General features: G+C 43.5%; 1 protein-coding gene across 1 annotated transcript in view; it reads right to left on the minus strand.

Annotated features, from left to right (window-relative positions):
• RBM33 (RNA binding motif protein 33) overlaps nt 1-27,889 on the minus strand; it is a 150,478-nt gene that overhangs the window by 97,370 nt on the left and 25,219 nt on the right. The window contains exon 3 of the mRNA XM_041408407.1: nt 3,668-3,964. Within this exon, the coding sequence (XP_041264341.1) occupies nt 3,668-3,964 (297 nt within the window). The remainder of the gene's footprint in view (nt 1-3,667; nt 3,965-27,889) is intronic.

A 27,889-nucleotide genomic window follows, 5' to 3' on the forward strand; every position in this document is an offset into this window, starting at 1 on the left:
GAGACCTTGTCAAAAAAGCAGAGATTAAAAACTGCTGTGTTTAAAGGACATCTCCCTGCCCCAAGCACACTGAAGTAGCATTGTTTTTTGGCACTAGTTCTCAGTATAATACTATGTACAACACAAGTGCACTGGGCTTCTTGGTACACCCTGAGCATCTTATTTCATGAACTGTAAACTCTTCAGACCCCTAAGACTTGGAGGAGTTTTAATGTGTGCATGACCCAGGCATAAATGTAGAACCTATTTCCAGTCCCTGGAGGCCACTGCTGAACAGCCTGAAGCACAAGTTCAACTGAATTTGTCACCCTGGACAATTTCTACTGCATCCTTGGACAGTGTTCCCAACACACAGAATGTACCACACATGCTGTGCTAGCAGGACCAGCTCTGCTCCCCTTTTTACCAACTGCTTCACAAGAGGCTTTTAAAGCCCTGACACTGCTGAGAGTGCAAGAGCAAACCTCACACATGCTCAAATGAAACGAAGCTGCTGACAGCCTCTGAGGTAAAGAAACAGCCATTCTGCTTCCTCCTTGTACAGGACTTCCAGCAGGAAGGAACACATCTGTCAATGGGACCCTCTCCAACTCCTCCTCCTCCCTATCTCATGTCATGACTCACAACCCCAAGACATCTCCACCCAAAGTCCTCCAGACCACTGGTGTTCATCAGAAGTAAATTTATCTGAAAAGAAAATATACAATAATTTTCCCTTACTGCAGTACAACAATGAAAAGATTCTCCTTGCTTTGTTTTGAACATGGTTTGTTGTTTAACCTGTAACCATCTTTCCCTAAATGAGACTAATATCTAGCTGCTGACTGTAGTAAATATCAAGAAAAAAATGTCAGCATTTATACAAAATGGTTGTTGCCTTATATGATCATTAAGCCATGTAACAGTCCAGGTTTGAATGGACCCTCCAACACCACCTGGACTCCCATGAAAAAGGGAGCCTAGAGGAGATAATTTATCTAGCACCCAGGCCAAACAGATCCTCAAAGTCTCCAGTAACAGAGGTTCCACCATCAGAGGAAATTTTTTCAGTGACTGATTATCCTCCCTGTTAAAAGAGTCTTTCTTGTAGCAAGCAAAGCCTCTCCTGGTGCAATCTGTAGCCATTGTCCCTTGGCTGCTCCACATGGATCCTTGTGATTATTAATCCCTTTAAGATGATGTTACTCAATATTCAGTGCTTCCTCTGGCTCTGTTTTTGTATATAAAATTGGAACAAAGTTTGGGAACCAGTGCCTTATCAATGAGCAACTATGAGCCCTCAAGGTCCCTCAGCAGTAGCACACCCACCTCGACTTTTCATGTTTCAACATGCAGCCATTCTAGACCTTCAAGCAGGTTGAATCAGGCTGATTAGCTAAATTTGCAAACCATTATGCAACTGTGAATTACTCCCAGAGACCTCAGAGACCATCACTTCAAAACTTTCTAGTTTGTGAAACCCAACACCAAAAGAGCCTCAACCTTCATCCTTAGACAGCTGTGCTGCACCAACACATCTGGTCACAAAAGTACTTATAAATTATTTATTCTAAAGAATCCCACCAGTATTTCCCCAGAGCTTTAAAGACTATAAATGACTGATGAGCCCATACTTGCTGTCCAACAGACACAACACTCTCCTTCCACCAAATACATTTAAATGTTCAGCCAGTGCAGACATTTCACATTTCATTCTCACTCCTACAACATATCCTTACAGAGGACTTAAACTTTATCTGCATCCTCAAAGCCAAAACTATTTTGTCAGCTGTTATGCTACAATGTTATCAAATTAACATAAATTTATATGCCCAATACATATTTTGTATTATTTTACCAATCATTAGCCTTTTATTTAAGAAAAAAGTTGGGTGTTGTTATGCCTATGTTTTAAGTCTTTTTCTTGCCCCAAAAATTCAAAAATTAAATCCCAAAAACATTAGTTCCTACAGTTAAAATTTTAAATGACCAAAACCACTTAGTTTGGAGCTTCTTTCACATACTGCCACCACTGACTTTAGACAGCAGTCCCTTTCCAAAAACAGCTGCATATTCCATTTCTGTAAGTTCTAGGCTTTCTTGGCTGGGCTTTAAAAGTGTATTTAACAACCTCAACCAGGAATTTTCCCTGAGTAGTCACATGGACATAAGTGTGTGACCTGTGGGTTCCTCCACTCAGCAAGGGTTGCACCAAGACTAAACACACACAGTCTGCATGGGGCAGGGATCATATTTAAGTGGCCACCATTTACTGACAGCACAGTGTGAACAAACAACTGCTAGTGCTCACCTAAAACAAAGGCATCCCAATTCACCCTTGGACACAAATGGAACTCCACAACAGCAAAAATCAGCCTTGAAATTGCAGTTTCACCACTCTGTTGAAGGCTGTCTGCTGCAGTACATGAAAGCATGTTCATTCAACTTGAAGCAGTTTTAAACACGAGAACCAAAATACTTCTAAACTGAAATTTTCCTTAAGTTACTCTATCCTCACAATGCCACAAAAACTTCCACCTAGTACACGAATGGCAACCTTACTTCCGTATCACAAGTGGAACCACAGACCTGAGCCACAGAAATTAGCACAAAGACTTTTGAAAAGAAACTCCAATATTGCAGTATTTAACACTATTATTACAATGCTCAAGGTATTAAATTATTTGCTGTTTTACCAGTAGCGCTGTCCTTCCTAGCCTTCTTCCCAAACTCAACTCCTAAATTTGGGAATTTCTTTGTAACATTTACCTTTATGTATGGCAAGACTTAGCATAAAAAAATAATTATGTTTATGTGCCTTGTCACTCATCAAACCAACCATGGAGCACAGTCAGACGCCTCAGCTGAGTGAGCACTGAACCAACCACCCCTCTCCTCCTCGACAACAACTTACAGAGACTAAATCCCCAAAAACTTTTGTACAGACAAGGACAAGTGGGTCAACTGACCTCTCTGATCGTCTTTATCAAAAACTGCTACTCCTAATGAAAGCAAGCACAGAAACACACAAGTCCTCTTAACTGTATCTCTCCTGAAGGCTCTGGAGAGACCCCTGAAAGACTTTCTTTTAATCACCCAACCAAATATTCTCATTTTAAAGCTTGCTTAATCAGAACCACAGAGCTGTCTATTAAAATGCTGCGTGTAGAGGTATTCATGCAGAAGCACAGTGGAGAGTCTTGGAATCGAACACAGAATTTATTTCACAGTTTTCAAGAGAGATCCTCTACTTCTGGGTAATCTACGAAATAAATTATAGCTACACGGCATATTAAAGACGTGTTAATCAAGCCACACACAGTAAAAACTGTGTGAAAAAAATACCAATCATCCCTAGAGGTGTTTAGAGAAAGACTGGACGTGGCACTCAGCACCGTGGTGTAGCTGATACGGTGGTATCGGTCATAGGTTGGACTGGATGGCCTCAGAAATGTTTTCCAACCTAAGCGATCCTGCGATTCTGTGAATGTCTTTCAATAACACACACACCCACGTCCCCCGACGGCCCCGCACCCGCGGCGAGGCCGCTGTCCCTGCGGGCCCTGCCCCGCCGAGCGGCCGCAGCTCCTCCCATCGCCGCACGACGCCGACCCCCGCCCCGGGAGCGGCGCTCCCGGGAACCCGCGGCGCCAGGGCCGCTCCCGCTCCGCGCCCCCAGCCCCGGCCACGCGCCTCCCAGCGCGGCAGCCATGGTTCTTCGCCCGGCCCAGGCGGCGGCGGGTCGCGGCAGCGCCGCGGTGCCGCCCGCCGGAGCGGCGGCTGCCGGTGCCGCGGCGAAGGACACGGGCGACGGGCCGGGAAGGGCTCGGATTCAGCGCCCGCCGGGCCCCGCTCCCGCCGCCGGAGAACAACAAACTAGCACGACATGGCGGCCGCCAGCGCCGTCGCCGCCGCGCTGCATCCTGGGACGGCGGCGGACCTCGGGCCCTCCTCCGCGGCGGGGGCGGGCGGGCGGTGCGCGCCGCTGGTTGGTCACGCCAGCGCCCCCCGCGCGTGNNCGCGTGCGCGGGGGCGGCGTGAGGGCGGAATGGCGGCCGGGCCGGGGCGGGGCGCGGTCAGGGTGCGCTGTCCCGCCTGAGCCGCTCGGGCGGGGCAGATTCCCCTGGCCTGCACAAACGGGGAGTGGGAGCGATTCTCTGATCGCGGCGTGTACGTGTCTCATGGGGACGTGGGTGACTCCTCGTACCACCTCTGAAATGCGCGGCCCACACTGAATCCCGGTCTCAGGTTGAGAAAGACCTCTGAGATCATCGAGGGCAGCTCATGACGGACCAGCAGCATAGCAATTACACCCCGGCACTGAGTGCCACGTCCAGTATTCCCTTAAACGCTTCCAGGAACGGTGACTCCTGCACCGTCTCTTAATTGTGCATTTTGTCCAACCTAAGCTTCCCCTGGTGCAGCTCAAGACTATCTTCTCTTGTCCTATCGCAGATTGCTTTAGAAATGAGATGAGTCTCCGCTGAGCACAGCCTCCTTTCAGGTGGTTGTAAAGAGTGATAAGGTCCCCCTGAGTCTCCTTCTCTGCAGGCTGAACACCCCCAGCTCCCTCAGCTGCTCCTCATCACTCTGGTGCTCCAGACCCTGCCCCAGCTCCATTTCCCTTCTGTGGAGCTGCTCCAGCAGGTCCAATGTCCTTCCTGAGTGCAGGGTCCCAGGGCTGCACACACGGGGCTTATTGAGGCTTCAGGAGTCACAGGAGCAGCCGGAACCACCGAGTTCAGCTGCCTCCTGGGTGACAAAAATCCTCATGAGTTAATGAGTTAAATACACCGTGAGGGGATGGGTCAAGGTGTGCTTGGTAGATCTGTGGTCTCCCATCTTTCAAGGCTTGAGCATGCAGGGAAGTTAACCCATCTATTAGTTGAAGAAGTTCAGATTATGTGGTTCTTGCTTCCCCATCAAACCTCACCTGAGTTCACCCTTTGTGGTTCAGTTTTATTAGTTGAAGAAGTTCAGATTCCGTGGTTCTTGCTTCCCCACTCAAACCTCACCTGAGTTCACCCTTTGTGGTTCAGTTACAACACGCTCAGTTTAGTTCTCTGCGAGCTGTGAATCCCTTCCTGCTGGCACTCCAAGCACTGCCCTCCTGCCTGCTTGGCTGCTTGCTCCCCTCTCATTTTCAGAGGACCCAGTGTGGCTGCTGAGTATATCAGTTTGGATCACTGATCAGAAAAGTAATTACCAAAAAGTTTTCCTTTCAACTTTCCTTCCTGACTTCTCCAAGTTTTAACAGGGAAGTCCAGACTTCTGCACAGGCCAGGTTAAATGCGATATAAAATTATGCCATGATATAAAACAAACTTCTAGGTTATATACTACTTGTAAGGAAACCAAATCTGACCTAAAACAATTTAATGGAGCCTACTATAACAAGACTACTTCAAGTAAACGGCAAAACTTTCCCAGGTGGACAAGTCCTCATGGAAATAATTAACAATGTTAGTATTTAAATTATCAGCGTTATCTGATTAAACCCTCGCTATGAGAATAGGGAAGTTCTCATGTCACTTTGTTCTGTGCTCCCTGCAGACTTGTCTCTACATCGCATTTGATCTCATTTTTCAAGTTTTCTTCACAACCATATAGCTAGAGGTTTATTCTTTATGTATTCCTACAAACTCACAGCCAAATTCTGTCTTTAATGTGGGAAACAGGCCATCAGTAGGTGATGCTTGCTGATATTTTAGTGTGTAGTTCATGAGTCCAGCTCTGACTGCCTGACATGGGGGTGATAAGTGAATACAACAATTACCAGTGGTAAAAACCCACAAGGATTTCAGTGGGGGGCCAGTAGTTCACAGATTGCTTCTTGGTATTATTTTTCTTTCCTGAAGCTGGTTTGCAATACAAAAGGGTTTCCTGGCAAGGGAAGGAGTTTCCTGGACCCTTTAAAGGCTGTGTGGGGCAAGGCTCAGCTGCAGCCTGTTACAATTCACAGCTCTCTTGTCAAAAATCTCTGTATCCCTTTTGTTTGATGCTGGGAAATTGTTAAACATAAACAGTGTTCACAATGGGCAGCTTTGTGGAATTCAGATATGTAGAAGAGAGCATTTTATGGATATTTTATGTTCTATATTTTTGCCCATTTTAATAGCAAATTTTTTTGACTGACAGTCTATATAGAAACCAATTTACCATTTTCTTAACAGACCACTCCAATGTTAAAGAATAACAAGACAGTTAACTATTATTTTGTTAATATACAAACACTTTAGCCACTTTGCACAGCTCTGGTACAAAAAAAGAGGCCATTCCCAGGTGTCCAGACTTCAGCAGGTGTGAAACAGGGACCTAAATGATAATGACAGAGAAAGGTGTGGTGACTCTACTCACCTTCACTCAGAACTTCCTATGAATTTTCAAATTCCATGAACTATACTTGCTCTGGATTCTGTATGAAAAGCTCCAACTTTTTCCCTGTACTACCTATGCCATGCTATAAAATGCAAATGTACTCATGTCTTTTCAGTAAGTTAACATACAGCTTCTGGAACCCATGAATTAAAATTATTGCATGTGAATTAATCACCATCTGTTTAAAAATACTTTTGGAAGTTCTGCATAAATAACATATTTGCCTGTGCATCTTTCAAGCAAATCCTGTTGCAGTCAGGAATGCAACAGATTTTCTTATAAGGGGATGAAGTAAATGACAGAGAGAAAACTCAAGATCCAATAATTCTGGTTCTGCATTCACTGCATTACTGGAGCAGGTTGCTTTGCATTTCCTGCCTCAGATTTCTTCTTTTAAACTTTTCAGTAAAAATTGTTGTGTCCTAACTTCTCTACATTAACCTATTTCCTCAATAATAGTCATTATCAGTTTTATTTACAGTGGGTTTGGATGTTAACATTTACTTTTCAAAATAATTTGTAACTTATTTCTGGAGCAGACATAATATTTTTAAAGATATTTTTGTACTTAAATCATTATTTATTTTTGCACTCTAGAATGGTTAAAAATCAGTCAGAAATCCAGTACAGCAACCTTCCAAGTTTAATTCCATGAAACACGTGGAATTAATATGAGGGTGTTTAGAACAGTGTTATCAACAGCAAATGGTTCCTAATTCCATAGACAAAATATACTTTTTACTTACTTTTTATTTACTTTGATCCACAGTTACCTCTTTGTGTGTTTGCTTTCTAGTCTGGCAAAACCAGACTGAGTTTTCACAGCACGGCAGGCTGGCCCAGATGGGTGATCCAGTCTGGGTTTGGCTCATAACCTCCTCGTGCTGAACCTCTCAGTGACACCTGACACCTTCCATCCAAAGTTAAACCTGTCTTTGGGTGAAGTCCTCCAAACCAAACACTTAACAGCTCTTGGGTTATTTCAGCAACATCCTGTGATGCAGCAAATGTTCTGTCGCGCCTGACAGGAAATTCTGGATTTAAAATGTACAAATGAGGGGTGCAAAAGCAAATTTGCCCTCTTGTAGGTGTCACTGGGCTTTATCTATGGCCTGTTGGCAGTGACAGCAATCACAGGTGGCAGCAGCACCTCTTGGAAGAGAGACACAGGTGAAAGGTGCTTTCCCCGTGAGCCAGTCGCTGGAAGGGCAGAAGCAGATTAGGAAACTGCAAAACCTTAAAAACTAATAAATGTCTTACTTAAGGGAAGAGAGCAGTATGAGGATTAAAACAAAGTATATGAAAAACACTGGTGATAAACCTTGAGCAGAAACATTTCTGAGTGTGTTACAGCCCCATGACTAACTGGGGTTTCAGAGCTGTGGGCAGTGTTCATGTGTATCCAATTTTGGTTTCACTGTAATTTTTCTGTTTCCTCCTGCATTCTTGTTGCATATTTATCCCCTTGTTGCAGCTTATCTGCCTTGTAGTCAGCAATACACTTGATGCATCTTATTTCAGCTGTAGTTTCTTCAGAGCAATGTGGCCCTGGGACCCCTTAAGCAGCTGCGAGGGGGGAGAACAGGAGAGCTTGCGGGCTGAGAAATGGCCTGAGCCAGCAACGTGTCAAGTGTGTTATGATGTGTCACACGTGGAGTCCCTAGAAAGCTGGTCAACCACCAAAGATCAAAATCTCAACAGAACACATACCTTGTTGTAGTGTAAAATATATACATTTTTAGCAGCTCCAACTGGCTGCAGGGAGGTTTGGGCTGTACTTTGGGTTCTGAACAGAGACTCAGAAGCCGGGGTAATGCTCTGGACCCTAGTGTTTGCAATATATTTTAGGAATCTAGCGAAAAGAAATCAAGAAGCATCAAGGAAAACCAAGTGTTAAATGTTTCTCAGTGTTTTATTTCTAGGGTTTTTTTTCAGTCTGGATGCTGGAAATCTTACTAAGCTTTGCTTCATTTCACCAGGATCCCATCTGGTGTCAGAGACAGCACATGAATCAGGGTGAAGTTGACAAAGTTAAGGCAGTCCTTCCTTTTTAGAATGACTGAATGTAGTGGATAATGTCTAAGATCCCCCATTCTTAGGTAAAGGGAGTGGCACCACATGATAAACACATCAGAATAAATAAAGGTTAGGAGTGTTTCCCAAACTTCCTGACAAGGAGCCAATGTGTAGCACTGTTCGCCTTGCCTAAGTGCTGAGCTTTGGGAAGAGCTTGCTTTCTCTGGACACAGGCCAGGCTGTAAAAGAGCAGAAGGACACGTGATGGCTCTAGGCAAACCTCAGGGCACCACAAGGAGCTCCTGTGGCTCAGATTCCTGTGACCCACACCTGTGAGCAAAGCACAGTGCCCTGTGGAGCCCCACTGAACATTGTGCACAGGTACCAAATGTCAGCAGTCGTGTACGAACTTCCAGATAGGAGCTCGTGTTCCTAAGAACTCCTCATGCCAGAAGGCTATAATCCTGTTAAAAGCCTCTGGGAACTACTGCAATGCAAATAATAGTAGCAATAATTAGCTCTGCTTTAATTGATACTGTGTATTCCTCAAATGTCAGTGAAAATTTGCTTTGCTAAGCCAACAACTTCTCCCCTGGAACTCTGCTGTCTTTACCAGAATTACACGAGGGGTGAGTTTGGATCATTGTAGGTTCCTGGCATAAATTATCAGCTGTTGATTCCTTGCCCTTTAAAACTTGGCAAGCATACAAGAAGAGTTTGCCAGACATGCAAGAACTAGGTCTATGCATTTATGGGTAAATCCTCTGGGACTATGCACAGAAAGGAGTACAATTTGCTAGAAGTAGCCAGCTGTGAAATCCAGGAACTCCTGCACACAGCTCGAGCAACTTAGAGCATATTTAGCCTGGCATCAATACCAGTGGTTCCTGGAAGCAGTTTTTGCACCCTCAGCTTTATGAAAGCAGAATGTGATAGCAGTAAACCCTGTAAATGTGTGGAGGTGCTAAATTTACAGAATAATTCTAATGGGGGTAATTTTGAGTGGCATAATCTAGAGTCAGTTCATGGTTTATCCCAGTGGCTAGGAGTTGTCTCTGTTTAACATTGAGAGTGCAGGTCTGAGCACATCATTGGCATGAATTAGTAAAGATAACACACTCCAAAGCTCTCAGCATCTTCAGCATGAACCACGTCCTCATGTGGACCTTTTGTCTTACTGAGCACCTGAGAATTTTAATGCCCCATCCTTCACAGACAGACATCTTGCCTTGTAGCACTGGTACAGCTCCATGATCAGATGCTCCTCAGGACTTCTTTCTAAAGGGAGAATAAATGTTCTCTGCCTCTGGTTGTAAAGGTCAGAGGTAACCTCCTTCTTTCAGGTACATTAGATGGGCTGGATGGTGCCTCTTAGCTGTGGGAGACCTCTCTTGGTCAAAGTGAAGGGAAATAAATCCCAACCACAGAGTCTCTATTTTCATAGAACTGAGCAAGGTTAGTGTCGTAGCGGCTCTCGAGTCCAACATTTTCCACATTTACCAGGGAAAGTCTCCTGGCTTGGAGAACTTCAATACATTGTTACAAAACCAAGCCATTTCTGTGTTTGCTGGGCCTGATGGGTAATGGGTTTAGGCTATAATGGGAGACACAATGCACCTGATTTTATGGGTTTTCCATATGTACAAAGTGTTGTTGCCAAACAGATTCAGGAACAGATCACTCTAGCACATTACTAATAAGCCAATTAGTGAAATGAAGCATTGCAAGTATTAGACTGCTTTATGCAAATATGCCTGTGTGGAAAATAGAATAATTTGAACTGGATTTGCATTCAGGGAGACCTTGCCAGTATGATATGTGGTGATAGTTGCTATAGCTGTTATTGATCAGTTTCTCTTTTCATCCTGATATGTGTGGATTCAAATGTAATGAGTGATGTGAGCCTTAATAAACACAAGGATGCTCAGGATTTAGATCTTATCATGGGATTTTTTTTCAGTAGCTACATTTGGTCCAGATGTTTTGCAACATTAACTTTGGTTATACTGTTTTTCCAATACAGTCATTAGCAGAACCAGTATTTTATTTGGCCCAAAACCCACAAATTTTTTACATTCAGCTGAATTCCTTACAAGGAAGAATGATAGAATTAGGGCTTATGTATCAAATCAGTTTGATTTGGGAACTTTAATTTATCTAGTTGATCCAACAGATTTATTTATCACAGCCTGTCCATTAAGCTGGGTACCCTTTCTGTAATGAATTCCTGGCAGTCCTGGAGCAGGTTATGAAACATGACCCATTACAGTGGGCTGAGGTATTGGGAACCTATAGAGATGCATTATCCAATGCACAGGTTGAAGTGCTATCTTGTATAACAAATTATTGACTTCATTGTACCTAGTACTAGGATTTAATTAAGCGATAAGACCCGTCATCGTGGCCCTTTATCTCGCAGATAAGGATTTACCAAGCTTACCCAAGAGGTCTTTATCTGAAAGATAAGAAAAAGGTACATAAGGTGCCTTCTGCTTTTAAATCTTTAATTGAAAATATCTTATTTTTTAAGTTCTATGTTGTTTTTTCTTCATGACTTAGTATTAAAGATTCAGGTGGATTTTTGTAAGGGAGGTTGTAGTAGGGAAGAATGTTACCAGTCGCCTTCACTGTGTAAAATTACTAGGATTTATGTCATTTTTATTCACAATGTACCAGCTCTCAGGTGAAGTAGAAATTCAGCCTCTGGTTTCCAGGAGATTTTCCAGTGACTTCATGATCCCATGGCCATAAAAAATATTAATTAATTGACAATTTCAGAGAGTTGTGATTATGTTGTGAAGTTTAGAAAAAATTGTGATTTCATAATAGACAAAAATGGAGGAAAAATAAAGACAGTTCTTTTAATGACTGTGTTGTCAAGTAAGCTAAATGATGACTATTCCTTCACCTATGTGATGTAAAAAGATATGTAAGCAGAAAACATATAAAGAAATGAAAGCTAATGCAAAGAACTGGCACTTAGAATGAGATTAACACACTGGAAAAACACAAAATAATACTACTGCTAATGCTCAGTAGAGAAAAGCACAGAGTAAATTCCAGAGAAAGGAGAGAGGAGCATATGTTTTTTTTATGAGAAAGGCACACATAAGGGCCACTGCATGGTTGAAAACAGGACAGGATCTTTGGATTTAGCTGATTTAATCCCGAGTGTTACAGGCACTTTCTAAATAGAATGGTTTCATAAAGGCTCAAGCTCTTTTTGGGAGTAGCTGGGCTGTTGCCTCCCCCTCCTTTGGAGGAAGGCTATTGTGCAACATCCGTACACTCATAATTACCTGTCATCTTCCAGGTTACAGTATGACTGTATCCCTGGCCAGTCCATACATGTTTTTTCTTCCCTGCTGATACTGTCTTTGAGCATAGTGACATTTCTTCCTTCCCAGTGTTTTTCATTCCCATCCGCATGTAAGCCCAAACATCAGTCAGCCTTTACCACAGTACATGGACAGAGCCCTCCTTGGACCATTCTGTCCTTGCTGGTCCAGAAGTGACAACCACCAATTGACTCTGTGCCCCTTCTGGGACCAGGGATGTATCAGACTCACTGTTCATTCCACCTCAAGTTGCTTTGTGTATGCTCTGTGAAATTCTCCTGAATTTCCTGGCATCCAGGAACCTAAGCTGCCACATACTGGAAATCCAGTAGGTTACTGCCCAAAGCAGTTGTCTACCACATAAATTGATAGCGTTGGCAGCTCTGCTTGTGAAAGACCCCCTGTTCCCCAGATTGTTAATCATCCTGCTCTGCACCTGTTCCAGCTTGAATTCTTCATGCTTGAACAAGGGCAGTAAAGCAGAGTCTGAAGGGATCAGATTGTATTAGAAGAGCTTGGAGCAATTCAAGCCAGGACCGAGTAGCAATTATTATGAGAGATACCCTCCAGGTTACACGAGAGGCAAATTGCCTCAGCGGTGAGCAGAAGTTTGTAGTGCTGCTTTGAGCCTGTTTGTTTAGGAACCAGGGGATTTCATTTCCATTGTTGACAATATGACACCTTTTATGGGCAATTGATTCCCATTGTTAAAAACTATCTGGCACGGAGGCAATAAGTGAGTGGAAAGGTGTGAATTAAAATATGTACATGGCTAAACATGATCACTCAGGTATTTGCTTAGATCTGAAATTCCAGCTGCAAAGCTGGTATTTCTCTGTCTCTCCAACTATCATCCAGTAATTGCCCCATGAGCAATTCTGCTGTGTCGTTTTATTTATTTGTTTGCAACTTTGAAAACTGATTAAGCTTTCTACCTCTAAGAAAGATATAAGTAGGGTCCCTTCATTTTAATATACCCCACATGGGTTCCTTCACATTGATGTAACCTCTCATGCCTGCAAGTCTTTGAAACAGGTTTTTGCTGCCTCATACTCCAGAGAAGCCAATGAAGCTGCATCCGCTGGCTTCAGCAGAATAACTTTCCCACCACACACTTCATGTTTATTTCACTCAGAAAAATATTTTTTCTGAGTGTTGCTTCTGCTGTCCTCTTCTTCCCTGACAACATGGGAACAAATTCAACACTCCTTCACTTACATGTATTTAAAAATGAGAATTATTTTGCTTAGTACACTTGAAAGGTATCTTATAAAAAGGAATATTTCTTCCTTGAAATCACACTCCAGCGGGAGCTGCCCCGATCAGCAATATGTGCTCTCTCTCTCTCTCTGTAGTTGTTCCATTAAAGTAGTGTGAAAGCTACAACTGTGTGTCCACTGTCATTCTGTGTTAGAAGTCAGGGGTAAGGTAATGATATGCAAGGTTGATCCATCTGTAATACTTTCCTTGGAAGTACAGTTCTGCTGTTTCTGCTGTCAGCCTGTATTTAGAGTGCAGAGAGTGCTGCATGACTTGAAAGCAGCAGTAGGCAATTCCCAGTTTAAGCCTTAGATATTTACATATTTATGCTCACTTCAGCAGAGTAAATATGCTATGAATAAATCCTATTATGTTTGAAACTGTACTTACAGTATTATAAAACTACAGTACTGTGGTGCAATCTCAGGTTTTATTTTGGTGTCAATATGGGCATAAATTTTGTAAATTATATATTGTTAACATTACAGTCATCATCCAACAGTGATTAGAATACCTTGTATAATGTGAGAAAATAATGAAGAAAAAGTCCTTTAATCTTTAAACAAGAATTGAAGGGAAAACATTGCCTGCAGGTAAAACAGTTCTGATAGAAATGTCCAGTCCACCAGGGGCGACTCTATAACTGTTAGCTTTGTTATTACTGGTTTTTATGTTGTATGCATCTGAATGGGCCATCCATTGCAAGAAATTTTTTTTTCAAAGGGCATTGCCAGGTGTTGCTGATACAATGCCATGATATTGCATGTGTCACAACCATCTGCTGGTGCTGAGTTCTGGGGAAGAGATCATTTGGTACCTACCAAAATTTCTTGGAGTTTATGTTCTGGAAAAGGTGGCTGGCTGCTGCTTGTGTCTGTGGGATCCCTGCAGTAGTTATTGCAGCATTATGCTAAGATGAGGGATCCCTATCAGAAGAGAGGCAGTCTTTTATTGTAACAAACACCCCAGCCAGAACATCTCCTTTGTGTTCTGAGTCTTGATACCAACCTATTCCATGACCTTCCTCAAGACATGACACCTTCCTCTGCTTTTATTTCCTTCCCATCCTCCATGTGTATCTTGTGTACTCATCATAATATTACCATCCAAAGGAATTTTAAATGCTTTCATTATTTCAAAGCTCTTTTTTGTGTGTGTGTCCACAAATCTTTAGCACCAACATCTCATCTGGTCGACTCCTGAAGAAACCAACGAGCTGCTCACGGTAGGAAGCTCTGTGGTGGGCACCACTTGGTTGCTTTGCTTTGACAGCTTGACCCCAGATCCACTGAAGTAGAAGAGTTTCACATTATCTCAGCATAGGCAATCCCCTAATGTTTGCCAGGACCATTTTGGTAAATTCAAAGATCAAGTCTTGCTCCATCTGTGCTAGAAGGTGTATGAAGACTACCCATCTCAATTGGAATAGTCATAGGAGTATTTGACAGCATCCATCTAGGCTAAAGCTGTCACATTCAGAGATGACCTGTATTGCAGAGGGAACTTCCAGGCTCAGAAGCAGACTCAGAGAAGCTGAAAGTGTAACATTTTTGTGTATGTGCTCCTAGCAGGGTATGAGAAGTCTCTTACAGAGTACCTGAATGAAGGAAAAGGAGTTGAAGGACTTGTGGAGTAAGGAGAGTTGAAAAATAAAAAAGGTGAGAAACTATAAAAGCTATAAAAAGAAGAAAATGTATCTCCAGCTAAGAACATCAGAACTTAAACAGTAGATAGTCATGTCAGACTTTGCTGGACACAGGGATTTGGGCTGAATCCTATAACGTCTGCTTGTCAGAGAAAAGATAAGAATATCAATTAAACCTTTTGAAATTTGCCATTGAGACTGAAATGTTCTTAACTTTGAGGGAAGAATGAAAAAACCCATCTCCAAAAGGCATTTGATGATTTTTTTTTCACACAAAGTCTTATCTCTGAAATTTCCAGGTGGAATACTTTTTAAGAAAGGCCAGTTTTAATAGAAGTTGCAAAAGGAGGCTCATTCCAGTGCAGTCTGCAGCCTTGGACTGTGTGTTGAGGGTGTGAGGGGTAAAGAGTTGCTGTGCTTATCTCAGAGCACCTTCATGCAATGCTCAGGTGGCTATGCCTACTGCAGGACATAAACCATGCAACTTGCTTTCTGTGGAGTTGGTGTGCTGTGACAGTGGCCATTTCACTTCCATTTCATTTCCATTTCAGTTGCCCCCTTGTTCCTTTATGATCCTGGTTACTGTGTTTTCAATATATTGTTCTTATTGCTTTGATTGTTTAGTCTGTGAGTTCTTTGAGGTAGGGACACTCGCGAAAGCTAGGAGAAGGTAGATCCTAATCTCAATAGGAGAAAGAAACACAAAGATCTCATAAGAGCATCACTTTGGTCAGAACTTGAGGAAGATTAGGAATCAGTATGCAGCTCTGCTTTGAGCAGCTACTAGCAAAATTAGCTCAAGGAACAGAAGAAATATCTTGTGCACTGCCTTTTATTGAAGTCTGGATCAAATTTACTTATATTCCTTTGCAGTTTGGTTTAGGGAAAATACATATTTCCTTCTGTTAGACATCAGTACTGTGTTATTGTGACATATTCCCAGGCCATTTATTCAGTCAGCACAGTCTCAGGTCACACTACTCACCACAGGACCATTATTTAAAAAGCAAATTAGTCCTTCTATTAAGAGAATGGGTAGACCTGTGTCAGTAAAGAGAAGACATCAGAGGTCACCCTCTGGCCTCCAGGATGAATGGTCTAGCTCACTGAACTCTTGTTACCCCCAGAAGAGGGTGGCCAGGCTTTCCTCACCACTCACCACTATTATTATTACCATTTTAAAATTAAGAATAAAATGCTACAGGAGAATTAAGGGTCTTTAGAGACATACGAGCTACGTCAGAAATTGCTGAAGCCTAATGTCACAGGAATCTAAGTTCATTTTCTAGACTTCTGGGGTCTGTGACCACAGATACTCCCAGAGTTACAATGCAGAGTTACAATACAATGCAGGGATACCAGCATGGCTTGTTTGGACCTGGCTCAGGAGCCAGGAACGAGCAGTGACGTGCAGCTCCAGATACACCAATTCATCACAGTCACGCTGCTTCCCAGGCACAGCAGCATGGACCTTCACAAGGATGTCGTCCAAGATCACACAAGAAGTTTGATGTTATGGCAAAACTGAATTCCTCTGCCCTAATTCTCAGCCTCATAAGGGACTATTGGGTCATTGTTCCCCTCTTAGGAGGTTAGATTTCATTTCTGTGGCGAATCAAACACAAATCTCCAGAAGATTGTTGTTCCACAGAACACAGACTGCTGGCAGTTGTTCCCAGACTCAAAGGCCCATAAAACAAATTATGGGGTTATTTAGTGAGAGAACAGAAATATACTTTTAAATTGTAGCAAATACATTTCTAAATTGAGTCTATTAGGATCGTGGTGGGTAGGATTTTTGACAGTGAATAGAGCCCTGAGAAATTTGAAAGCATGAAGACTCAAGTTGTTTTTGTTTTAGATAACATGAGAAATGGTATGTGGAGAAAACTTTTGTACAAACCACAATAACTTGACAGATCTTCTGCTGAGAATAGAGTGTGCCAGAGCAAACCAGTATGTCTTAATTAATAACCCTGTCTACTCAGTACAACTGCAGTAATACTAATCATTTCCCAAGTAGTCTTGGCTGAACACAAAGGCTTTTTAGACTTCTGTTTGATTTTCAGAACTGTAGTGTTTTGAAGATAAATAAAAACTGCTAATGAATATGTATATGTTTTCTGATGCAGAGTATCTCAGTGAATATTCTAGGACAGTTTTGTAGTCTGCAATGAACATGTTCCTTTGAAGTTTTTACAGATCTAAAAAGGAAGCCATTGTGTTTGGGTCACACATTAATTTACTGATCTATTTAGACAAAGAAACTAAGCTTAGACAAAATATTTCAAGACAGGAAAGCTTTTCAACCTCAAACCACAAAATACCATGAAAATTCTTCTCAGTAGCTCCTAGACAATTAAAAATTTGCTTAACAATATGGAACAAGCTTTAGTTTTGCCTCTTAGGAAAAACCCATTTTCCACCATTTTCTCATTGCTTAAAACAAGAAAAGGGAATGAACTGAGAGGCACCAGAGGACTAGAGATGTCCATGTGAAGGTTGTGCTATACTGTGAAGCACCTGCTGCACTGACTGGTGACTTCGTGTCCTGCTGTCCAGGGAGAACAGTGGCAGCTGGGTCTGGGGAGGCAAGTGTCCCTGCTCCACATCCCTGGGCAATCCCAGGGACAAGAGCAGAACAGGCTGCATGGCTCTTTGCTTGTTGGCTGCTCACGTGGTCTGATTTCAGAATGTCAGCTATGGGAGCGTCCTTTGATTTTGCTTTGATGGGAAGTGAAGGTAGGTGAGATGAAGTCTTCATCTCCAGCATTTCCAAAGCAGGGGTGAAAAAATGAAATTTCCATTTCCTCTTTGTGTTTTCAACCTTCCAGTGTCAATCAAAGGACTGAAGCAAGAGCATTGTCCTGTTGCATAGGGTACTGCAAAAGCTCCAGGCAGCCCAGCCACATTCAGCCTGCTGCATTTAAGGTTATTTGGGAGCATCATTCACATTTGCCATGGGATGAGGGGACTATGCTTATTATGAGAGCATTTATAAGGATTATAAGAATTTATAAAAGAGTTGAGCAAAATTGAGATTAGCTCCCTTGGTTAGAGCATGGTGCTAACAAGGTCACAGACTCCATCCCTGTATGGGCCATTAGCTTAAGAGTGGGACTCAATGATCCTTCTGGATCCTTTCCAGCTCAGACTGCTCTGTGGTTCTGTGACTGCAGCAACCAATGCTGAGCCATCACAAGCTGCCACCCAAACCTCCTCATAGCCCCCACATCCTTGCTCTAGATCTTTCTAGAGAAGATGCTCTGTGTGTGTGTGTGTGTCTGTGTGTGTGTGTATGTAACACTCCCGTGACACAATCAGCTGGGAATTAGTGAAATCCTACTTTAACTGATGACTTAAAGCAGGATACAAATTCCCTGAAGGGGAGGGGACAGATCCTGCAACCATCCATGCTCAGATCCCATAAGACAATTAGCATTACAATCAGCTTTGCTGCATCTTCCAGAAATCCTGTACTAAGTCTCCAGTGAGGTCATTTCACCCCAGGTGCTTTGCCATGAGAACTCCAATTCCAGCCTCACCATGGTAATACCTGGCCAGAGCTCCGTGGCAGGCATGGCAGGGGGCTCTGCTGCCGAGGATCCCTGGTTCTCCTGGCCGCTGTTGTCACCTCCCAGGGTGGTGGCAGTAGCAGAGAGCCCTTGGAGCAGACCTGTGACACACCAGCAAAGTGCCGTGTCTCTTCAGCATAGTGCCAGATGGCAGATGCCAGTGGAAGGAACCACATTTATCCATCAGCCTTGGGCTCTGAATGAGCCCAGCCTGAACTCAGCTTGGGTTGCCTGCTCCCTAATGGAGGTGGTGGGTTTGGGGAAGGTTTCAAATCCAGCTGATTAAGCTGACAGGTGTCAGACTGCAGCTGCAGAGCAAAGGCTGCTCTTTGATGGGGCCTGCTGACCTTGTTAATCTGGGGGGATCTATGGCCAAGTGCTCTCTGTGGGCAGAAATTTGCAGGGGAAAATGCAGCATCTTTCACCCACTTGATGTTGTGACTATGTCAGGCTTGGCAGTCATTTAAATACCAGATTGATTTTATTGTTTTATTTGTTGACAAGTATTTTGTGTTTAGTTAGCCAGAAGCCAGGGACTGATGGCTGCATTCCTCTCTTTCTAGCAGGAGCTGTGCTGAAATGCATGTTTGCTGCCTGTCATGGGACTGTGCTGCCTGCTCTGGTACCAACGGTGCTGACTTTGCATTGTAGCTCCCAGAACCTGTTCACCTTTATATTTACACTGACAGTACAAGTCAGCTCAAGAGCAAATATCAGTGATTGCACAAGTACCAGCTCATGGTGTATCCTTAAGCAGCACACATGGTGTTGTGTTGAACAGATTATTCCAGAAAGTGCTTTTGCACCATACCGGGCATCCTAGAAAGAGAATAGGTCAACAATGCTATTTAGTGCCTAAATTTAGCAAAAGGGATCTTCTACAGCAAGCTAAGGGAGCGCTGTTATCAAAGTTTTCCAAGTTTGAAAGCCAGGCTTTGTTTGCCTAAACATCCTGCCTACGAGTTTGGTGTTGTTCCAGCAGTTATTCCAAGAGCTGACATCCATGTGGAGTTTGTTGTGGTCCTGACTGTAAGAAGAGCTCTCTGACACACATTGGTCCAATTCTGTGGGTGCATTTGGGCTGGATGTGTCTGGGCATGGAAGCTCTGGCTAACAGAGATCAAGAAGGACACGAGTGCCAGGTTTTTTCTCGTGCCTCCCAGGAGGTTCAACACAAGACAAGGGAGGCAAACAGCTTCATGATGTCTTTGCATTTCTGGGCTTCGGGGCTGATCCAAGGGCTGGCACAGCTGCCACCGTCACCCCAAGCGTTGCTATAGATCGTGGATGCTGCCCACAGTGCCCATCAGCTGCTATGCAACCCAAAATAGGCTCAGCACAAAGCACTCCAGGGAGCTCCCTCTTCTTTTCCCTCCATGTCCCCTTCATCCGGCACTCTGATGCAGAGAGGCTGAACTGAAATGAAGAGGTTACCTCATGAATGAATGGGATTAATTTCATTAATATTTAATACACTTTAAAAATAGCCGATTTTCTCTTGCAGATTTGAGATGAAGCAGTATTTTGTTTTAGCTAATCATTTTTAGCATTTCTTTGCAGTTCTTAAGATAAATTTAATGCTCATTTCATGTCTTTTTGACTTGTGGGAAATAAAATGAGTGGCTGGGGATTTCTTTCTTTTCCTTTGTTTTTCTTCTTGTCACCCTGTAGCTACTTAATACTTTCCTTGTTATTATGAATAGTGCAGGGAATAATATATTAATAATAGTAACACCCACCAAAACTTAAAACTGTTACTGGATGGATGGCATTCCTTTTTCTTTTCTATTTTTCAATGCTTCCAAACCTGGAAGATTTTGGAAAGCTAGGTCTTGGTCCTATAACATGTAAGTTTTGTACTAGATCAGAACAAAAGTCCATCTGACACAGTATTTATCTCCAGGAAAGACCAGTAAGAGATATTTAAAGCCAAGACTGAAGAAGGAAGAAGAATTATATGTACTCAAAGTGGTTTCCACACATTTCTTTTCCATACATTTGTATGGAAAACACTTTGAGGAACTAAAAATTATATCTTTCTTTGTGAGTAAAACTGTTTCACTGTTGTCATTGCTATCTTGCTCCTCAGTACAAGAGCAAGATTCAAAGACAAGGTTGCAAAATTTAAGTCATGAATGACTGCAAGTGACCTCTGAATTTGGGGGTTATCCCTGAAATTTCAGGTCTTACACAGTGAAGTTTTTATCGGTACTCATGGTTTCTAAATGCATTGTGTGTATTCAGCCCAGACTTGCATGAAGGTGTTAAATACAACCATGGTGTGGGATGAAAATATTTGTTAAATAGGCAACATTAGTCAAGGAGATTGCTGGAATCCTTGAGTGAGAAATTAATCTTATCAGAGACAATAGAAAATGGAGAGGATATATACTGAGAAAAATATGTTTAGAAATTTTCAGTTAAGCCTCTTAGGAAGTGTTGGAGAAGATAAAAAGCCATTTGTTTGCTTGTCCCTTTTCTTTCCCCATGGTGCTGTATTTCTTCCTGAATAAAGTAATTTCTTTCTAAAAGCTTTTACAGTGTTTTACCCTTTATAAAGGAGTGGTGTATATCAAGGTTTAGCTTAAAAATCCCATCCCAACATAACCTGCCTTTCACTGTGGAGAAGGTCATCCCTGCTCACCTCACAGCAGTGTCTCATGAGCTTGTTATCCTCTCTAAAAATTTACTGAAATAAGATATTGTATTTGCGGGGTTCCCGGATGAAGGCAGGAATGATTAATCTGACTCCATGTTCTTAGAAGGATATTTTATTATTTTAAGATACTATATTATATTAAAGAATGCTATACTAAAACTATACTAAACTATACTAAAGAATACAGAAAGGATACTTACAGAAGGCTAAAAAGATAATAATGAAAACTCATTACTCTCTCCAGAGTCCAACACAACTTGACTGTAACCGGCCAATGAGTCAAAACAATTCACAATGAAACAATCACCTTTTGGATAAACAATCTCCAATCACATTCCAAAGCAGCAAAACACAGGAGAAGCACATTAGATAATATTGTTTTCCTTTTTCTCTGAGGCTTCTCAGCTTCCCAGGAGAAGAATCCTGGGAAAAGGGATTTTTCCAAAAAATACAATTGCCACAATAAGAAACCATTATCATTCCACTGATCAACTCAGACAGCCTTACCAGGGTGCTGATGGATGTGCTGAGGGGACAACAAGGGCCCCTGGCCTCCCAGTCTTGAGCATGTAATATTGTGATCATGAAGATGCCCTGCTCATGGAGCCAGATTCTCACTCTTTTTTGCCTGTTCAGTTTCTGACAGATTTTCTCCCTTGTTGAACAAGACGCCCTGCATCACACAAAAGAGGGGTTTTTAGTGATGTGTTTGGGGTGTGCAAATTAAGCAGGATTTGCTGCCTTGTTTCATTCCCTGCCATGAAGACAAGCACGGGATGACTCCTGAGTGTCACCCTTCCAAACACGCTTGCCTCAGCTTTAAACTTACTTTTGAGATAGAAGAGCTGGAGAGCCTGGAGTGTTACTTCTCCTCATACCTCAGGTGTATTGCTTTGGTTTTGCCATCCTCAACAGGACTTCCATAGCTTTGCCATGAACCAGAGGTTTTGCTGTTGACTCTGTGACGCCATGTGATGCTTTCACCCCTTGATATGGAGTGGAATATCATGGCTGGGATACTTTAGAGAAAGAGGTTGTCAGGGAGAAGATGGGGAGGAAGAATGGTGATCCAAGGGAGTTTTCCAAGGATATCTGGTCAACTTTAAGGAGAAAAAAGCTGCTTTAACACTTGGGTTTGTTGCTGACTTTTAGGCTTGGAAAAATGCCCATTTGGCTGCTGAGGCAGCAGCCTGAATTGTTGTGCAACTTGGCTGTGAAGGGAATGCAAAGGGATTTCTTCCCCTTCAGGTTCACGCATCGCTAACCATGCCAGGCGTGTTGCTCCGTACTGTACACCCTGAATGAATAAACTGTTCCTAATAAAGAACTGATGTTGCTAATATCTTCGTGTAATTTAAACCAAGGCTTTTTGAATTTAGCTCATTTGGGGAAGAAAAAAAACCACTGATGTTGCAAATGCTTATGCATCTGATTAACTTCGCTGCTTAGCTTAATTTGCAGGATCAGGGCCTTAGCTATCAAGAGGCTACGTGGCATTACACCCCTTCTATACATCTTCATTAGAGCCTCTTTCTTATGAATTTGCTTTCATGCGTATTTTTACAACCTCTGTTATAAACTGGATTGTATCTGCCAGCAGCAGTGTTTAACTATGTCAGCTCCTCAGTGCCTGGGCTAATCCCTTGTCCTCCTTGACAGGAGTCAGGGGAGAGAGCTGTTTCCTAAGGATCGATGTGTAAAAGTTGTCATGTTGCTGGTCATTTGCCTAAAAAATTGAGGAGGTTGTGAGTTTTTTATTAGGGCTAGCATTTTTGCCCCTTTAGTGTTCTTTGTTTGGGTTTTGCTTTAAAATTTTGTAAGAGCAAAATTGTTATTTTTCCCTAAAAGTACTCATTTTCAGGACTGAAAGTGAAGGTTTTTCCTGTTTTCTGTTGCTTCTGCTCCTCTCCTTTCTACTCTGGGCTGTCTGCAGCTTTTATTCTTCCTTTTATGTTTTTTGGGGGTTTTTTTCTCTACTTTAATTCTATTTTCTTTTCTATCTCAAATTTTTTTTTTGAGTGGCACGCTGGAAAAATAGTTCCTCACAGCTTCCTCCAGCTGCTGTGGCTGCTGCACCTCGTGCTATCAGATTTTAGATCTGGCAGCCCTAGTGGTGTCCATCTGGGGAATTATACAGGTGCAGAAAGGAGCAAGTGTTTCTCTTCTCAAAGGTCTGTGTTGTTTCTGTCCTTCCTGGTGTCTAAGGACAGGCTCCCTCCACCAGCAGATCCCTCCAAGGTGCCATGACTCTGGCCTGCCCACCCCCAAAGCACTGTGGGAAAAGCTTGACAGAGGCTGAGATGTGAATGCAGATATTAAAACACAAAGACTTCATTTGTTTTAAGGGTTATGCCTAATCCTTTCCCTCCCAGGGCTCTCTTTTTTTGGAGTCCAAATACTTGTTACAGGACTCAGCTTCTAGAGGCAGATGTAGCACTGGCAGATTCCCAGTTTTAAGAGACCTGGAGGAAAATTTTGACTGTGTGGGTCCCCACATAAATGCTGGTGAACTTGGTCCATGGCTGAGGCATCCCCAGGCCAGGGGACCCTGCCAGCTGTCCCCTTGCCATGCCATCAGACATTCTGGTGCTACAGTATGTGGGCACTCAGAATGAATGTGTGCAGGCAGACCCTGCTGCGGGCTCATGGCAGGCAGAGTTCTTCTCGAAGTTGCTTGAAATACAGAGATTCACATGCCTCAAAGATGTACGTCCACAACTTATCTCTTTTTGAAAAGAGTTTTAAGGGTTCTTAGGGTTGTTTCACAGGCATGTGTGAACTTAAATTATAGCAGAAGAAAATTAATGAAGGAAGTAGAGAAGAGATCTGCAAATTAAGTTATCCTTTCCTCTAGTCAGAGTATTCTATTTATTTCATTTAAAAAAAAATTTAGTTGCATCACTTAGTAAATTAATTCCTGATTCTGCTGGGTGAGATGGGAGGAAGGAGCCTTAACTACACACAGACTTCAAAGGTGAAATCTCTGGGTGGATGAACTGAGCATCAGTCAAAAGCTGCATTTGTCTGGAAAAATCTAGGTGGAGAAGTGCTGGTCCTTTGCTGCCAGGGGGGAAGATATTTCTAATACTGGTGTAAAAATGATATTTTTTGATTCCTTTTCAGAAGGCTTTTCTGGCATGCTCACCTCAAAAATGCATCCTCATAGGTAAATGTTTTGCTGCCTTTGCTGCCAAGTTGTGTCTTCTCAGAGGACAGCAGAGCCGCTTGCACTGGGAAATGCCACTGGCTGCTGTCACTCTTGGGATGGGAGAAGTCCTGTGAGAGCAGGACAAACATTTGCTTTCCAGTGAAAATAAGTACAATGTCAGTTTCTATTCTGCTCGGGTGAAATACCTGTTCCAAAGGGATCACAAGTGAGAGTGATCTGAGTGGGCTGGCTCTTTCTGTAAAACTTTCCTTCCCAACCAACATCCCCTTTCCATAAGTCTTCCAATTTTCAATTAAACTTCCTGTTATGGTCTCCTGTTTGTAAAGTCTCCCTGTAAAACTTCCAACCCACAGGCTCAGAAGTGGACCCAGTTACACTGGAAAAGTGTCAGCTCAATATTAAAAGGTGTGATAATCACCCCTGGAATTGATGCTGAAGTCAATGGCTGCTTGTGGCCATTGGGGGACCTGGTGCTCACTCTGTGTTTGCTTTTTCCCTGTAGCACTCCGTGGGTCAGTCAGAGCAGGTTTCCTTTGCAGTCTGGGGCTCTGGGGACACTGTGCTCACTAAAGCTCACACCAAGTCTCCACTGAGAGCTGAGGCATCGCCACAGAGGCAGCAGTTGAGGCTTTGCATTTTTTCTGTGTCTGAGGTTCACGGTGCTGTTGCCAGACGGTGATTTGGGGCAAGCACCATCCACAGCCAGCCAACAGCAGGCTCAAATCTGCAGTGGGGCTGCATGTGTTGCATGGAGCCTCACAACCTCCTCCTTGAGCTCCTCTGCTGGAGTTTTTGCTCAGTGTCCTGCAAGTCAGAGGTGTTTTGGGGACCTGCCCTCGCTGGTGCAGGCTAGCTCTGTTCTTTCAGCTCGTCTGCACGCCGTGAGCCAAGGTTCTGGGGAAGGCCCGTGCAGCAGCACCCTTCTTCCCAGGCGTGCTCGTCGTGGTGGTGATTCCACCTGGCTCCAGCTAGGAAGGCTTTGGCATGTATTGACAGTAATGCACACAGGGGGAAAAACTCCCCATCTGTGGTCACGGAGCGGAGAGACGAGTGGCTGCCTTTCTTAACAGATGGCACAACAAACTACACGGAGCTCGCGTCCCCCTGAGACACATAACTTGACATCAGATAGTTTCAAGAACATATTGAAATAAGTCCTCCCTGATGATCGCCGTGACTTCAGACGCAGCCGTATCTCTCTCCCCGAATCCCCTGACAAAGCTGTGGGTGATGGAGGCACAGCAGTTTTGAGGGGTCCCACCCTGCTGCCTGTGACTGCAGCAGGATTTGGGGCGGCAGGCTGAGCACTGACTGAAACAGCCCCCAGATGCCGGGGACTGGAGCAGCGGGGAGCTAAGATGTTAGCACTTCTCCGTAGGTAGTAAGTTTTTTCAAGCTGAATAAGCTCTTTGTTCTGAGAAATTCTAACTTTAAACATCTGTGGTAGGAGTTTTAGCGTTTTACTTTAGGGATAATAGACTTGGGCTTGTCTAAATGGAAGGGGAGCAGAAGCACTTTGAGGAAAAAGCATGTTCTGAAGTTGCTTTTGCTGTTGGGAAGTTCTGTGTAGTGGAATGCTGCCCTAAAACTGGAGAGTAGTCATGTCATGTCACTCTGGACATGTGAAGCAATGCTCAAATACGAGCAAATTTGAACATTTGGGAGCTCAAAAATCATAGCGGTCAGCAGCCCAGATTGAACCATCAGCATCAGGGATGCCTGGAGTGCCTGTAAGGGATGGAGCAGGACTCCCATTCCATGTCTGTCCAGGGCCTGGGGTGCTGTGCCAGTACAGCCGTGTCCTCAGTGATGGTGGTGAGTGAGAAAGAGGAAGAAGCAACCCACCCGACATGCAAATAGCATCAGCATCAGATGGGGCTGGAGCTCACAGAGAAACAAACATTAAATTAATTTAGTTCACAACTCTCCTGTAGGGTATAGGATCTCCCTGTTTTCCCAGGAAGAAGTCTAGAGAGATTAATGTCAAAAAGATCCACTAATTTTGATGACCCAATTTGCATGCCTAATGACCTGATTTTTCTGAACACTTCACGTTCTTTAGCATTTTATGTGCTGGAAGGACATTGCCCTTGTTTTTCTTCCACAGCAACGAGTGCTCAGCAGTTTTGTGAATCAGAACTTGGGGTATTAATTTATGCATTCAAAAAACAAAACCCCACACAATTACTGAGACACAGCTTTCAATGTATGCTTTGGATGACTTGGCAGTATCTCAGAAAAAGTCTTCAGCAGGGACAGAGATAACAGCCAATGCCCCAGGACACCATTCAGCTGCCTTCACCATGTCTCCTTCCTCCTCAAATTTCCTGCCTTGTTCACTGGGCAGTTTCCAGTTTCAGCAAGAAATGAGAGGGGAATTGAGTGAATACAGGGCTCTTTCCCAGCAGATGCTAAGGTGGGTGTTTAGAAACTTCTGACATCCTGACAACCTTAATATATTAATATATTTGTGTGATTATTTCTGTAGAGCTCTTTTTTTTCTCTTTTACTCTTTATTTTATCCAATTCTGAAGAACTTACACTCCATTTTAACATGTGGCAGAATCACAGAATTGTTTGGGTTGGAAGGGACCTTTGGAAGTCATCCAATCCAATGTCCCTGCCCAGGCAGGGTCACCTGGAGCACGTTACACAGGAATGTGTCCAGGTAGGTTTGGAATATCTCCAAAGAGAGAGACTCCATGACCTCCCTGGGCAGCTGTTCCAGTGCTCTGCCATCCTCAATGTTAAGAAGTTCTTCATGCTAAGGTGGAACATCCCGTGTTTTAGTTTATGGCCACTGCTCCTTGTCCTGTTGCTGGGCACCACTGAAGAGAGTCCAGCACCATCATCTTGACACCCACCTTGGAGATATTTATGTGCATTAATGAGTTCCCCTCTCAGTCTTGTCTTCTGCAGACTAAACTGGCCCAGCTCCGTCGTAATTTCTTTCCCCTTAGTGAATCCATGCTGATTAATCCTGACCTTTTCTTCTACATGCCTGGTGATGACCTCCAGAACAACCTGTTCCCACACCTTTACTGGGATGGAGGTGTGGCTGATTGGCCAGTAATTTCCTGGGTGTTCCTGCTTGAAAGTACTGGGTACTCATTTTTTTAAAGTTGGGAGTAATATTGCCTTCCTCCAGTCACTGGGCACCTCTCCCATTCTCCATGACTTTTCAGAGATGGTGGAAAGTGGCTTAACAACAACATCTGCCAGCTCCCTCAACACCTGTGTGTGCATCAGGGCCCATGGATGTGAGGTGTGTACAGCTGGTCTCTGATCCACTCCTCTATGACCCAGGGAAGCCTTCCTTTCTCCTGCCTTCTTTTCTTACCTCAAGCTCTGGGACTCCTGACATCAGTAGTAAAGGCAGAGGCAAAGAAGGCATTCAGTAATTCCACCTTTTCCATATTTTCCATTACCAGGACACCCAACTGGTTCATCAGCAGCCCCACATTTTCTCTAATCTTCCTTTTGCTGCTGGTGGAGTATCTCTGTAGCTTCCTCCTTGAATTCTGCAGTTATGTTTGTGGGCTTGAACATGAGGTGTTTCTCACAGGCCACCACTGTGGTCCTGCAAGGAGCACTGCCACCAAGGGTGACAACTTTGCCCTTTCCCCCTCCACCACTGTGCCACCATGGCAGGTACGTGACTGGGTCCAGACCAGAGCAATGACCCCAGATAAGCCCTAAGGCTGTCACCCATGGAGGTGAAATAGAAAACACATTGGATTTGGACAGGCTGCTGAAAGGAACAATATTACTTCTCTTCAGCCTCCTGCTATTGGTCATACCTGTTGGGTGCTGGTCTGGCCCCACTGTGGACCAGTGCAGGGGGACAAGCTATTCAAACTATTTTCCTGG

The sequence above is a fragment of the Onychostruthus taczanowskii genome, unplaced genomic scaffold (assembly GCF_017590055.1).
Source record: "Onychostruthus taczanowskii isolate IOZ18803 unplaced genomic scaffold, ASM1759005v1 scaffold3, whole genome shotgun sequence".
NCBI lineage: Eukaryota > Metazoa > Chordata > Aves > Passeriformes > Passeridae > Onychostruthus > Onychostruthus taczanowskii.